General features: G+C 36.7%; 1 protein-coding gene across 6 annotated transcripts in view; it reads right to left on the reverse strand.

The window, feature by feature from the left end:
- PLGRKT (plasminogen receptor with a C-terminal lysine) overlaps positions 1-15,296 on the reverse strand; it is a 55,503-nt gene that overhangs the window by 7,999 nt on the left and 32,208 nt on the right. The window contains exon 1 of one of the 6 annotated variants that reach the window (XM_055309966.1): positions 6,260-6,308. The exons of the other annotated variants lie outside the window; for them this stretch is intronic. Coding sequence (XP_055165941.1) covers positions 6,260-6,264 — 5 coding nt within the window. The 5' untranslated portion in view covers positions 6,265-6,308. Of the gene's footprint in view, positions 1-6,259; positions 6,309-15,296 lie in introns of those variants that run through there. 6 annotated transcript variants of the gene reach the window in all.

Raw genomic sequence — 15,296 nt, forward strand, 5'->3', positions numbered from 1 at the left:
CACATCTTCTTTATCCATTAGTTTGTCAATGGACATATGGGCTCTTTCATGTTTGGGCTATTGTGGACATTGCTGCTATAAACATTGGAGTGCATGTGCTCCTTAGAATCACTATGTTTGTATCCTTTGGATAAATACCCAGTAGTGCAGTTGCTAGATCACAGAATAGCTCTATTTTTAACTTTGTGAGGAACCTTCATACTGTTTTCCAGAGTGGCTGCAGCAGTTTGCATTCCCACCAGCAGTGTAGAAGGGTTCCCCTTTCTCCACATCTTAGCCAACAACCGTTGTTTCCTGAGTTGTTAATTTTAGCTATTCTGACTGGTGTGAGGTGGTATCTCATTGTGATTTTGACTTGTATTTCCCTAATGCCAAGTGATGTTGAGCATTTTTTCATGTGTTTGTTGGCCATTTGTCTTCTTTGGACAAATGTGTATTCATGTCTTCTGCCCATTTCTATTTTAAAGAAATTTTAGATCTTTTCATAATACAAATGTTTTGGTTTCTGTTATTTCTTGGTATTGCTTTACAGAACGATTTGAAATTAGAATGTTCCTTATTTAAGGGACGCCTGAGTAGCTCAGTGGTTGAGCATTTGTCTTCAGCTCAGGTCATGATCCGAGGGTCCTGGGATCAGGTCCTGCATTGGACTCCCCACAGGGAGCCTGCTTTTCCCTCTGCCAGTGTTTCTGCCTCTCTCTCTGTGTTTCTCATGAATTAAAAAAAAAAAAAAAAGAAAAAGAAAAAAAAGGAATGTTCTTGATTATGACTTCAGACTAATGACCTTACAGGTTTATCTGATACTAGTTTAACAGTTATAGAATCACAGTCAATTTTAAACAGAACATAATAAAAGAGAACGGGCAGCCTGGGTGGCTCAGCGGTTTAACACCGTCTTCAGCCCAGGGCCTGATCCTGGAGACCTGGGATTGAGTCCCACGTTGGGCTCCCTGCATGGAGCCTGCTTCTCCCTCTGCCTGTGTCTCTGCCTCTCTCTCTCTCTCTCTGTGTCTCATGAATAAATAAATACAATCTTTAAAAACAAAGAAACAAACAATCCAATCATGAAATGGGCAAAAGACATGAAGAGAAATCTCACAGAGGAAGACATAGACATGGCCAACATGCACATGAGAAAATGCTCTGCATCACTTGCCATCAGGGAAATACAAATCAAAACCACAATGAGATACCACCTCACACCAGTGAGAATGGGGAAAATTAACAAGGCAGGAAACAACAAATGTTGGAGAGGATGTGGAGAAAAGGGAACCCTCTTACACTGTTGGTGGGAATGTGAACTGGTGCAGACACTCTGGAAAACTGTGTGGAGGTTCCTCAAAGAGTTAAAAATAGACCTGCCCTACGACCCAGCAATTGCACTGTTGGGGATTTACCACAAAGATTCAGATGCAATGAAATGTCGGGACACCTGCACCAAGATGTTTCTAGCAGCCATGTCCACAATAGCCAAACTGTGGAAGGAGCCTCGGTGTCCATCGAAAGATGAATGGATAAAGAAGATGTGGTTTATGTATACAATGGAATATTACTCAGCCATTAGAAACGACAAATACCCACCATTTGCTTCAACGTGGATGGAACTGGAGGGTATTATGCTGAGTGAAGTAAGTCAATCGGAGAAGGACAAACAGGGTATGTTCTCATTCATTTGGGGAATATGAATAATAGTGAAAGGGAATATAAGGGAAGGGAGAAGAAATGTGTGGGAAATATCAAAAAGGGAGACAGAACATAAAGACTCCTAACTCTGGGAAATGAACTAGGGGTGGTGGAAGGGGAGGAGGGCGGGGGGTGGGGGTGAATGGGTGACGGGCACTGAAGGAGACACTTGACCGGATGAGCACTGGGTGTTATTCTGTATGTTGGTAAATCCAACACCAATAAAAATTAATTTATTAAAAAAATAAAATTAAATTAAATTTAAAAAAATGAAAAAAATAACAAATAAAAGGGAGCTAGTTTATTAGAAATAATTGTACATAGGAGAAATCACATTCTGTCCATCTTCATAATATTATTATATATGCTCTTCTGTATTTTAATTCTCAGTTTCTTTGTTGAAAAAATATTAAGAAGCAGCAACAAAATTTCTGATCTCAGTAATTTTGTCAAGTAATTTGTCAATCTCTGAGTTTCAAAAGGGACAGTTTCATAAAGGTCCACAGACCACTTAATTCAAGTTTCCTCTTTTTTTTTTTAAAGATTTTATTTATTTATTTATTCATGAGATACACACAGAGAGAGAGACAGAGACACAGGCAGAGGGAGAAGCAGGCTCCATGCAGGGAACCTGACGTGGGACTTGATCCCGGGTCTCCAGGGTCATGTCCTGGGCTGAAGCAGGTGCTAAACCGCTGAGCCACCTGGGCTGCCCTCAAGTTTCCTCTTAATAAAATGATTAAGTTTTACTTGGACACATAAACCATTTTCAGAGCAGAAAGAAGAAGGCAATGACATTGTCCTATATTCTATCTTCATTGCATTTTTTTAAATTGGAGCCTATTCTATTTTGAGAAATAATCAGGCCATTCTTGAAAAAATTCAGTTATATCTGTGTTTTTAGTTTCCAGTGGTCTTTTAACTTATGCATAATATATTCCCAAGTAACAGAAAAGTTTTGTTTTTATTTGCTTAATTGGGCAGTCCCAAAATATATTCTATGTATCCTTCCACAAAAGAGGTCTAATTTTTATGAGAAATGAAAATATTTCATATTTGTCTGTGCCTGTTAAATTAATAGAGACATTTTGATACCCTCTAAAACTAAAAGCAAAATCAGAATTTCAGGTAAACAGAAAATAAACTAAGGTTGTTAAAGCAATTGTAATGAAAGCTGTGACAAGTAGATTTATCCTTAATTTGCTCTACAGATATTTTATTTTATTTTATTTTTTTAATTTTTATTTATTTATGATAGGCACACAGTGAGAGAGAGAGAGGCAGAGACACAGGCAGAGGGAGAAGCAGGCTCCATGCACCAGGAGCCCGACGTGGGACTCGATCCCGGGTCTCCAGGATCGCGCCCTGGGCCAAAGGCAGGCGCCAAACCACTGCGCCACCCAGGGATCCCCTCTACAGATATTTTAAATGCTCAAAATCCAGTAAGTAGTTTGGAGAGAATCCAGAAAGGGAAATGAGTAATGAATTCAAGCTTAAAAAAAAGGCTACTAGTTTTTAATGAATGACTTATGAAAATAATTGAACATAAACTAAATTGTAGTCATATTTTGAAGCTTAAAAGCTTTGCTTACAGCATCTTGTTACACATCTTCCCGTAATGATTAAACACAATTAATCCATCCTTTCTCCCAGATGTTTGTAAACAAGTACGGTCACCCTAGGTAAAAAATAAAAATGCCAATTTGGCAAAAACTCTTTATGTGAAGTTACGGATTCCAAAATGTATTAGCTCCCCCAACAAGACCAGAAGATGCTAACAAGATGAGCAGAATCTGAGAAAGGACAAAAGTTGACCTTCTCAACCATTATCTAAAATTCTTTAAAGACCATTCCTGGTGTCTGTTACATTATAAGCACTAATAACTGAAGTTGAAGACAATTCCACAACTTAAGTAAAAACAACAACAACAACAACAACAAAACAATAAGGGTATTTTCTTTCATTCTGGTTTTCCTCATTTTAAAGAGTACCTATTTCTTTGATAATTAATATTATCAAGAGTTTATTTTTATTTTTATTATTTTTATTAATTATCAAAGAGTTTGATAATTAATATTCCACTATGTCAATCCTAACTGTGCATAAGACTAAAGCCTCTATTTTGTAATACTTAGGACTAAGAATCTTAGAACCAGAATATGCTTCAAAAGATTAAATCAGAAAATGTTTAAGAAATTGTAGGATGCTTATTTCTCTCCTTCAGTGTGGCAGATATACTAAACTGATAGAGTAAAAATAACAATGTGGCCCACTAGCTAAGTGTTAGGTACTGTGCTAGTTACATACACAGACCTTCCCATTAAACCCTCTGAGGTCCATCTAGGAGTTGAAGAAAACAGAACAAAGCCAGCCCATGTTTTTTTTTTTTTTTTTTTTTTTTGTTTTTAAGATTTTATTTATTTGAGAGAGAAAGTGTGTATGCACACACGCGAGCCCTAGTGGTAGGAGGGGCAGTGGGAGAAGGAGAAGCAGGCTCCCTGCTCTGATGCAGAGCTGTATCCCAGGACCCCAAGATCATGACCTGAGCTGAAGGCAGATGCTTACTTGTTTATATTTCTGTCTTAAAAAATGATCCTTATATTACTTTCCTGCTGAAAAGCTTTCACTGGCCCTTTAATTCCTAGACATGACATAGCCTTTAAAACTCCTATTTTGGGGACACCTGGGCGGCTCAGTGGTTGAGCATCTGCCTTTGGCTCAGGGTGTGATCCCAGGGTCCTGGGATCGAGTCGCACATCGGGCTCCCTGTAGGGAGCCTGCTTCTCCCTCTGCCTATGTCTCTGCCTCTCTTTCTCTGTGTCTCATGAATAAATAAGTAAAATATTTAAATAAAACAAAACAAAACCTTCCTATTCTGGTTTATCTCTTGGGCTTCATGTACTGTGCTCCTCTCCCAGACTCCAGCCCCTAGCCCTCACCTATGCCGGGCAGGTTCACCTTTCCATACATTTTTTCTTATGGAAAGGGAAGGACTTTGAGGTTGCATGGACTAGGTTCAGATGCTAGTTACATCACTCTTGCTAGGTGATTATGGTTAAGACCCCTAAATGTCTTGACTCCCAATTTCTCCAACTCTAGGAGCAATACAGCTACCTTACAGGTTGCTCTCCTAAGTTATGTAGGACACTGCATGGCACTGGTGCATCACAGCCACTGGTGTGCATTAGCCTGTCTGTCTTGCTTTTTCCTCTTACCTCCCTATGTAGTAGTTACATAGACTTAGAGCCATATTCTTTCACTTTCTTTACTCTCTCTTTCATGGAGAGTTTACCTGTTTTCCTTTAAATAAAGTTTCTCTTACCTGAAGGCCCTGACATCTCTTTCTGGAGCCCCATCTGCTCTCTGAGCATTGTTGTCAGCTGCAGCCGTCTGCCTAGCATTTCTGGCACTACCCTGAATTCAACACTCCCTCCACTTCAGTGGTAGTTTCCTCCAGACCAGCTCCTCTGCCGCTCCTTGTATTCCTCAGAGGCTCCGTGATTCTCCCAGGGAATGAAAACTTTGGTTTCATTTTCAGCTTAGCTTAGCCCTCTTTTTTTTTTTTTTTTTTTTTTTTGCTTACCCCTCTTTTTAATCCTGCCAAGTATTTAGTTAGTCCAGAAAGTCCATGAACTTTTCTTTTCTTTTTTTTTTTCCATGAACTTTTCTTTCAAAATCTTTCTCCATTCTTGTCGCTTCCCCTGAAATCCAAGTCCTTATCACCTCAGTCTGGCTACTGCAGCAGCCTATGGCAGGCTTATATGTCCAGCCTGCGGGGTCAGTCTATTGACAAAAGCACTGTGTCAAGAGGTTAACACTGTGCACTCTGGGGCAGGCTGCTTGCGTGTGGAGCCTAGCTCCATCACTGCCAGTGTTCAGTGTTTGCATCTTCCTGAGCTTCAGTCTTCTCATCTTAAAATTGAGCAAATGACAGTGTCTACCTGTTAAAGAGTTGTTATAAGGATTAAATGAGCAAATATTTGCAGAGGTCTAGAGCAGAGCTTTACTAAGGTTCAATAAAAATTAGTTGCTGTTATTTGCGTAGAACATAGATAGACAGTTTTAAGGTTGATTATTTAAAAATATCAATTCTGGGATCCCTGGGTGGCGCAGCGGTTTAGCGCCTGCCTTTGGCCCAGGGCGCGATCCTGGAGACCCGGGATCCAATCCCACGTCAGACTCCCGGTGCATGGAGCCTGCTTCTCCCTCTGCCTATGTCTCTGTCTCTCTCTCTCATTCTGTGTGACTATCATAAATACATAAAATTAAAAAAAAAATAAAAATATCAATTTTGTCCCAGTTTCTCCCCTGCTCAAAAATTTCTAATGCTTCTCTTTTTGCCACATCACATATAAATGCTCTGCTCAGCTTTCCACATCCTCCAGACCAGGTCTGTGCCCCGAGACAACCTCATTTTCTGCTGCAGCCCTTCCCAGCTCTGGTCAGCCTGGCCTCCTACAATTTTCTAGATGGAACTCCAGCCCTCTCTTCCCAGCCCTGTGACCTCAGACAAGTCAGGGCATATCTAAGCTTCAGTTTTCTCATCTGTAAAATGGGCATAGTAACAGTACCTACCTCATGGGTTTATTTTCTTAGGAGCCTACAAAGAAATTATGTATGCAGAGCATCTTCTTTTTCTTTTTCTTTTTTTTAACATGACTGTAGTAGTTGGAGGAAAGGATGTTTGGGAAGAGCAGAAGCAGCTTTACATAGTATCAACCAGAAATACATCTCTGTAAATTATAATGCCTAGGGAAGTAAAAATGTGTTTCAGGAGAAAAAGACCAAATCTCTACAAAAATGAACATGTTATTCCTAAAAGCTAATGGCTGTTGAGTCATTTACTTCCTTTAATATTCTGTTCGGCAGATGTTACTAACATCCCCATTTTTCCAGACGAAGACACTGATGGTAAGAATGATGAGGTAATATACCAGTATGTGTAGCTCTGTGTGTATGGAGTTTTCTTTTACTTCTTAGATGAAGAAACTGTAGTTCCAACAGTTTGAAAGGCACACGCAAATTTGTAGAATGAGTGCTTGGCTGGGCTAGAGCTCCTTCTCTGGACTGTTAATCCAATGTTCTCAATAAAACCCAACTTCCCTAATATTTATTTTCAGATCTAAGTCATGCTGTTCATTTAGTAATAAAAAAATGTTTTTACATAACCAGTTTAATTCATAAGATGTTTACTTTATTGCAAATGTAACTTACCCAACAATAACCCATAACTTGTTTATAGAATGAACTTTAAATGTTGTAATAGCTGGTCACAAATGGAGTTACAATCTTCCAAAGATTAGCCTAGCATCTTAATTTTTGTCAGTTGGTGAGAACAGGCCAAAAAAAAAAAAAAAAAAAAGGTAAAAAGAAATAGAGAAATGCTGCATTTCCAGCAATATCAGGGAATCAGCTATTCATACTTAAAAGCATAGTCCAGAGGACTAAAATATATTCCTTTAAGCAGGAAAATTTGCAAGAGATTTCTAACCATTTTAATAGATAATTATCAAAAAGCTATATACTGCTTTTACTCTGGTATACAGTATAATATGCTGTTGCCTTAGTAATAGGATATAGCAAACCAAAGTGCTTGATGGCTTATTTAGTTATGTTAGTGGTTATATACACCTTTCCAGGAAGGACTGGAGGTGGTTTGAACATCAAGAGATTTCTTATAAATATAGAGTCATCATCAGTTCTGTGCTGTAATGCCGCGTTGCTGCCAGGGTTCACTGAGGGGCCATAGGCCTCTGTGTCTGTCTCCTCCTATATCAAATAGTTATTCCTCACTTTTAGTAGTAAATCCTCTTCTAAGCACCAGTCCTTCCTGGGGATTCCCTTTCTACTTTTTGTCTCCCTCTCCTTTTCTCTCAGTGATCTGTTGCTTTTGTTGTAGGGGCAGTAAGGGAGCAAAGCTTGTCAGAACTGTGTATAAAATAAAAATACATATATTCCTAATACATCCTAATGAGGACCTGAAAATCAGGGACCTCCTGTGGGTATGTTGTATGCATTTTAGAACATAGCCTTGTTATAATTATTTGGTTCTTTTAAGTATTCTTGCTTCCTCATCATGTTCCAGATAAGAGGTTGTTGGATGACTTTCGTCTAAGGAGATGCTGTTATAGTCAAGATAAAATAGAGAGTAATATTGTTTACACCTTCTATAATAATTGCCAGAAAACTTGTGAAGTACTTATTTTCAGGAATTGAGCCAAAGCAAAAGAGAAGTAAAATGGAATAAAACAAAAAGACAAACCTAACCACCCTGAATACAACTATGACCATGTAGAATGTTCTTTTATTAGTTTCCCTTCTATCTTCTCAGTGAGTTGTGCTTCAGTCCTACCTTTTGATATCTTCAGGGAATCCCAGACCTGAAGGTTTTATCTAATAAAAAGTACTTTTGTATGTGTGGTTTTACTATATTCAGAAATGCTCTAAATCTAAAATCATTCTTACAGAGTTCTTCAGAAGATGGAGGAATCCAGAGCAAGAAGCAAACAGGGGTGATTAAAGGCTATGTTGAGCAAAGCCTTTCCCACCAGCTTTGCAGAAATTTTTTAAACATTTTTTTGACAAGCTAATTCTGAAATTTCCTTGGAGGAAGAAATACACAGCAAAATGGATGAACTTCAAAAATATCATGCTTACTGAAAGAAGCCAGACACAAAAGATCATGCATTGTATAATTAAACTTATGTGAAAGGTCCCCAAAAGGCAAATCTGTAGAAACAAAGTAGGTTAGTCGTTTTCTGGGTGTGGTGTTGGGATCAAAGACTTACTATAAGTGAGCACAAGGGAATTTTTGGAGGTGATGGAAATGTTCTAAAACTGGATTATGTTGATGGTTGCAGAACACTATAAATGTATTAAAATCATTGAATTGCATCCTTACAGTGGGTGGATCTTATACTATATAAATTATACCTCAAAAATGGTGTCTAAAAAAATAGAAATGGGACATGGTACCCTTTCAGCATCAGTCATGATAGATATGTCAGAAAGTGTTTATTTTCAATCATCATAAAAAAAAAAACAAGGAAGATATGTGGTGAGATAGTTCCCTGACTATGAAATTATTCCTGCATCTTTAAAAGGGTCTTTTGTGTTCCATTCAAAAACATCTGAACCACTTGGTAAAGAGTAATTCTATTCAGATGCAAAGACTTTATAATTTTATAATAAAACATTCTATTTTACATTTATTAAAGAGGGAAGAAAAGACCGTTTTAGCATTATATATGTTCCTTTTCATAAATTACTTTTAAGCTTCATATTCTATGCATTTTCTGTTCTTTTTTTTTTAATTTTTATTTATTTATGGTAGTCACACACACACACACAGAGAGAGAGAGAGAGAGAGAGAGAGGCAGAGACATAGGCAGAGGGAGAAGCAGGCTCCATGCACCGGGAGCCCGACGTGGGATTCGATCCCGGGTCTCCAGGATCGTGCCCTGGGCCAAAGGCAGGCGCTAAACCACTGCGCCACCCAGGGATCCCCATTTTCTGTTCTTGTACTAAAACACATCAAATTATCCGTGCAGTCGCATGAGGTGGGGAGAATATTGTTTTTTTCTCTGTTAATGTTTCTATATTGTCTTAAAGTTTTCTTGCCACTAATACTAAAATCTCTCTCCCTTGGTAAGAGGTGCAGTCTACACCCCAGCAAATTTTTGGTCAAGAGGGTGAATTGAAGTGATCTGCTTTCCTTAAAACATTGCTCTAATATCAGCCCATCACCATTTTTGCAACGAATTTGCAATCGGCTTGTATGGTTGTTAATCTGGAGATTCTTTTATTTAGAAGAAAATATATTTGTATAGTAGGTAAAATCAGAATCCAACTAATAATAGAAGGTTAATCTAGTGATATAATAATTACTAATAGGAAGAGTTCATAGGGCAAGTCATCTCTAATTGTAATGAATTTTAGGCAACCCTTTAAATTAGAAGTTTTTTATTTAAATCTGATTTCAATATAAAGACAAAAGTAGGTTGTGGAAAGAATTCATTAGTTATCCATTTCTGGGAAATAATATTTCCAGTACTCGTGTTCATATGTGATTTTAAAAATAAAATACCATCTCATTATTATAATAAAATAACCATTAATTCCTGAAAGGGAAAAAAATGTTATTTTTACATTCTGTCCTTTTCTGATGTGTATGGGTCTAAGAGTTCTACAGAAAGGTGAGCCTGACCCAGTCATAACCAATAAATCTTAGATTTGCTGCTGTTTAATCCCTGCAGTGACACTCATTCCTCCTGCAAAATAATGCTAAATAAAAAAAACCCAAACTGAATAACCATAGATAGGGAGAGGTCAGATTGGGAAACATAAGCATAAATGAAGAGTTTTATGTCAAAATTTTTTTCTATAATCCTCCTGAATGTTTTTTAGCTTAATGAGAAAGAGACATATTTTTTGTTATGGCTGTTTATTCACACTGACTTCTTTTTTTAAGAAAAACTAAAGCCTAATTTTATAGTATAAATAAAGCACGCTAAGATATGAAATACTAAAACAATAGTGGCCTAGTATTGGCCCACAGTGGGAGGGGGGAAAAAGGCCACAGAAAACACAGTGTGGTGGAAAGGGAAAGGCATGAGCTTTCATGAAAGGTGTTAGCATCATTAAATCTCAGTCTAAAAGAAGACAGCACTCCCTGTGTCAAATCAAATAGAAAACGAATTCCAGGTGGATCAAAGCCCTAAATGTACCAAATGAATTGATAAATATTTTTATAAGTAAAATTTGAAGACTGCTTGTGTAACCTTAGAGAAGCAAAGACCTTTTTGAGGAAGACAGGAAACACAAAGGAAGAGATTAATAAATTTTATACATTAAAAATGAAAAATTCACTACTTCATACCCATTAGGATGACTATCATTTAAAAAAACACAAAAAATAACAAATGTTGGCAAGAGGTAAGGATGTGAAGAAACTAGAATTGCTGATGAGAATATAAAATGGTGCAGCTTCTATGGAAAATGGTATGAGGATTTCTCAAAAAAGAAACATAAAATTACCCTATCATCCAGCAATTCCACTTCTGGTTATATTCCCACAAGCAATGAAAGCAGGAACTGGGATAGATATTTGTACACCTCTATTCACAGCAGCATTACTTACAATAGCCATTTGGAGGGAGCAACCCAAATGTCTATTGACAACGGAATGAATAAACAAAACGTGGCATTTATATACAATGGAATATTCAGCTTTAAAAAGGAAGGAAATTGTAACACATGCTACAACTTAGATGAAACATGAGGACATTGTGCTACATGAAATTAGTCAATCACAAAACTGCAAATATTATAAAATTTCACTTCTATGAGGTACCTATTAAATTCATGGAGAAAGTAGAATGGTAGTTGTGGGAGCTGGGAGAAGAGGAGGGTGGAGAGTTAGTGTTAATGGTAGAGAGTTTTCGTTGAGGTGGTGGTGATGATTGCACAAAGGAGAGGCATGAAGGAGTCAAGAGTATGGGCTCTGCAATTAGACTACCTGCATTTGAGTCCTGATGCTGTCACTTACTAACATTGTGCCTTTGGGTAAGTCGCTTAATCTCTCTGTGTACCTCAGTTTCTTCATCTGTAAAATATGGAAAATAGGGGATCCCTGGGTGGCTCAGTGGTTTGGCGCCTGCCTTTGGCCAAGGGCATGATCCTGGAGTCCCGGGATCGAGTCCCACGTCAGGTTCCCTGCATGGAGCCTGCTTCTCCCTCTGCCTGTGTTTCTGCCTCTCTCTCTCTCTGTGTCTATCATGAATGAATGAATGAATGAATGAATGAAAATAAATAAATAAATCTTTACAAAAAAATAATAAAGTATGGAAAATATAGTATCTACCTCATAAGGTTGTCTTGAGGACTTCATTGTTAGTGAGAATAGCAAATACAAAGAATTCAACCCTATGGTTGAAGTTGGAAATGTCTATTAAAATTTAAAGTGCAGGGACGCCTGGGTAGCTCAGCGGTTGAGTGTCTGTCTTTGGCCCAGGGCGTGATCCCGGAGTTGGGGGATCGAGTCCCACATCAGGATCTTTGCGTGGAGCCTGCTTGTGTCTCTGCCTTTCTCTCTCTCTCTCATAAATAAATAAAATCTTGAAAAAAAATTTAAAGTGCACCGACCATTTGGGGCACCTGTGTGGCTCAGTCAGTTGAGTGTCCAACTCTTGATTTTGGTTCAGTCATGATCTCAGGGTCTTGAGATTGAGCTCACCCACATCAGGCTCCCCACTCAGTGGGGAATTTGCTTGTCTCCCTCTTCCTCTGCCTCTCACCCTGCTCATGCTCACTCTCTCTCTAAAACAAATAAATCTTTTTAAAAAATGCACCTACCCTTTGATCTAGCAATTCCACTTTGGGAAGTATCATTACTTAATAAAAACTAGTTATTTTTTCTGTTCTTTTCATCATTAGCATCAGCATCATTATCCTTATGCAGATATATATTCTGATGTGGAAAAACCTATAAGGTATATTGTCAAATGGAAGAAAGCAAGGCATAGAAGAGTGTATCGTATGCTACCACTGCACATCACACACATTATATATACATCTTCATATTCATATACACCTGACTCAGTATGGACTGTCTTTGAAAACTTTGAGAAACTAGTAATGGTGATAGCATCTGAGGAGCTAAACTAGATGGCTGGGGACAGGGATGGGAGGAAGTTTTCACTATATACTCTTTTGTTCTTACAGAATTTTGTATCATGTGCACATGTTAACTATTCAAACATAATTTTTATAAAGAAAGAAAACAAATCCCCCAAACCACATTTCAGCCTGAACTTCAACTTGAACTGTCTGTAAAGCTAGGTATTTGTTTTCATACCCAACAAGAGGGCAGTAGATAAGTGGGTAATGGAATATTCATATAATGGAATATTCTGTAGCCTTAACAGTGACTCTCTATCTCTGTTGTGAAGGCTATCCACAACACTGGAAAATTAATAGACACAGTGTCAAATTTAAGCATAGTACAGAATTTTATATAGAGTATGATAGCAGTTACATAAACTTAAAATGTAGCACAGAAAGACTGGGGAGAATGTTAGGATGATTTTGTCAGAGCTGTAGCACTATGGTAATATTTTCTTCCTTCTATACATAGGTATTTTACAATTTTTTGTTTATGCAATATTTCATTTTGTTGATTTATAATTGACATACAATATTATATTATTTCAGGTATACAGTATAGTGATTCCATGCTCTTATACATCATAAAATGATCATCTCAATAGCTCTAGTTACCATCTCTCACTGCACAAAGTTGTTGCAATTTAATTGGCTATATAGCCTATGCTGTACATTAAATATCTATGACTTATCTATTGAATAACTGGAAGTTTTGTCTCTTAATCCCTTTTACCTGTTTCACTCATGGAAACAGCCCTTTTTCCTTCAGCAGCCTTCAGTTTGTTCTCTGTTTCTATGAGTCTGTTTCTATCTTGTTTTGTTTTTTTAGATTCCACATATAAGTGAAATCATACAGTATTTGTCTTTGTCTTTCTCTGACTTACTTCACTTAGCATAATACTCTCTAGGTCCATCCATATTGTTGCAAATGGCAAGATCTCTTCCTTTTTATCGCTAAGTAATATTCTATCATATGTACCACCTCTTTTTTATCCATTCATCTATCAGTGGACACTTAAGTTGCTTTAATATATTGGCTATTGTAAATAATGCCACAGTGAACAGAGATGCATATATCTTTTTTTTAGTTTAAATTCAATTAGCCAACATATAGTACATCATTAGTTTCAGTTGCAATTTTCAATAATTCATCAGTTGCACATAACATCCAGTGCTCATCATATCATGTACCCTCCTTAATGTCCATCATACAGTATCTTTTTGAACTACAGTTTTCATTTTGTTTGGATAAATTTCCAGAGGTGAAACTGTTGAATCATATGGTATTTCTATTTTAATTTTTTGAGGAAACTCCATACTGTTTTTTTTTTTCATAATGGCTGTACCAATTTACATTCCCAGCAATAGTGCACAAGGGTTCTGTTTTCTCCACATTCTTACCAACACTTATTTCTTGTCCTTTTGATAGTAGGTGTGAGGTGATACCTCATTGTTATTTTGGTATGCATTTCCCTGATTACTAGTGATGTTGAGTATCTTTTCATGTGTCTGCCATTTGTATGTCTTCTTTGGAAAAATATCTAATCAGGTCCTACACCCATTTTTAATCGAGTTATTTGTTCTTTTGTATTGAGTTGTATACGTTCTTTATATATGTTTTGATAACCCTTTTTTGGATATATCATTTGCAAATATCTTCTCCCATTAAGTAGGTTTCCTTTTCATTTAATTGATGGCTTCCATCACTGTGCAAAAGCTTTTTTTGTTTGCTGTAGTCCCATTTGTTTAGTTTTGCTATTGTTGTCCTTGCCTGTGGAGACATATCTAAAAAAATATTGCTAAGACTGATGTCATAGAGCTTACCGCCTATGTTTTCTTTTAGGTTTCAGGTTTTACATTTAAGTCTTTAATTCATTTAAAATTTTATTTTTGTGTTTGATGTAAGAAAGTGGTCCAGATTCATTCTTTCACATGTATCTGTCCAGTTTTCTCAATACCATTTATTGAAGAGACTTTTTTCACTGTTGTATGTTTTTGCCTCTTCTGTCATAGATTAATTGATCATATAAGTATGGATTCATTTCTGGTCTCTCTATTCTGTTCCATTAACTTTTGTGCTAGTTTCAATCATACTGTTTTGATTACTATAACTTTGTAGTATAGTTTGAAGTCAAGGAACATGGTACCTCCAGTTTTGTTCTTCTCTCAAGATTATTTTGGCTATTGCTGTGTGATTCCATATAAATTTTATTACTGTTTTTTCTGATTCTGTGAAAAATGCCACTGGTATTATAATAGGGATTGCATTGAATCTGTAGGCTGCTTTGGGTAACTTGGACATTTTTAACAATATTAATTCTTTCAATCCATTAGCACAGTATATCTTTCCATTTGTTTGTGCTATCTTCAGTTTCTTAAATCAGTGTCTTCAGCATGTAGTCTTTTATTTCCTTGGTTAAATTTAATCCTAAGTATTTTATTCTTTTTGATGCAATTATAAATGGGATTGCTTTCTTAATTGCTCTTTCTGCTACTTCATTATTAGTATACAGAAATGCAACATATTCTGTATATTAACTTTGTACCCTACAACTTTATTTATTTATTCTAATAGTTTTAGGATAGAGTCTTAGGGTTTTTTTTAAGGTTTTAAAAATACATATATAGTATTATGTCATCTGCAAATAGTGACAGTTTTACTTTTTCCTTCTCAACATGGATGTGTTATTGTTTTTTCTTGCCTAATTGTTATGGCTAGGATTTCTTATGCTATGTTGAATAAAAATGGCAAGAGTGCTTATCTTTGTCTTCCTCCTGATGTCAGAGGTAATGCTCATAGCTTTTCACTATTAGCATTACGTGGGTTGGTCATATATGGCCTTTATTATGTTGAGGTAAATTCCATCTATACCCATTTTATTGAGAGTTTTTATCATAAATAGATGTTGAATTTTATAATTTTATTTTGTAATGAAAGGATTATGTTAAA

This window comes from Nyctereutes procyonoides, unplaced genomic scaffold (assembly GCF_905146905.1).
Source record: "Nyctereutes procyonoides isolate TBG_1078 unplaced genomic scaffold, NYPRO_anot_genome, whole genome shotgun sequence".
NCBI lineage: Eukaryota > Metazoa > Chordata > Mammalia > Carnivora > Canidae > Nyctereutes > Nyctereutes procyonoides.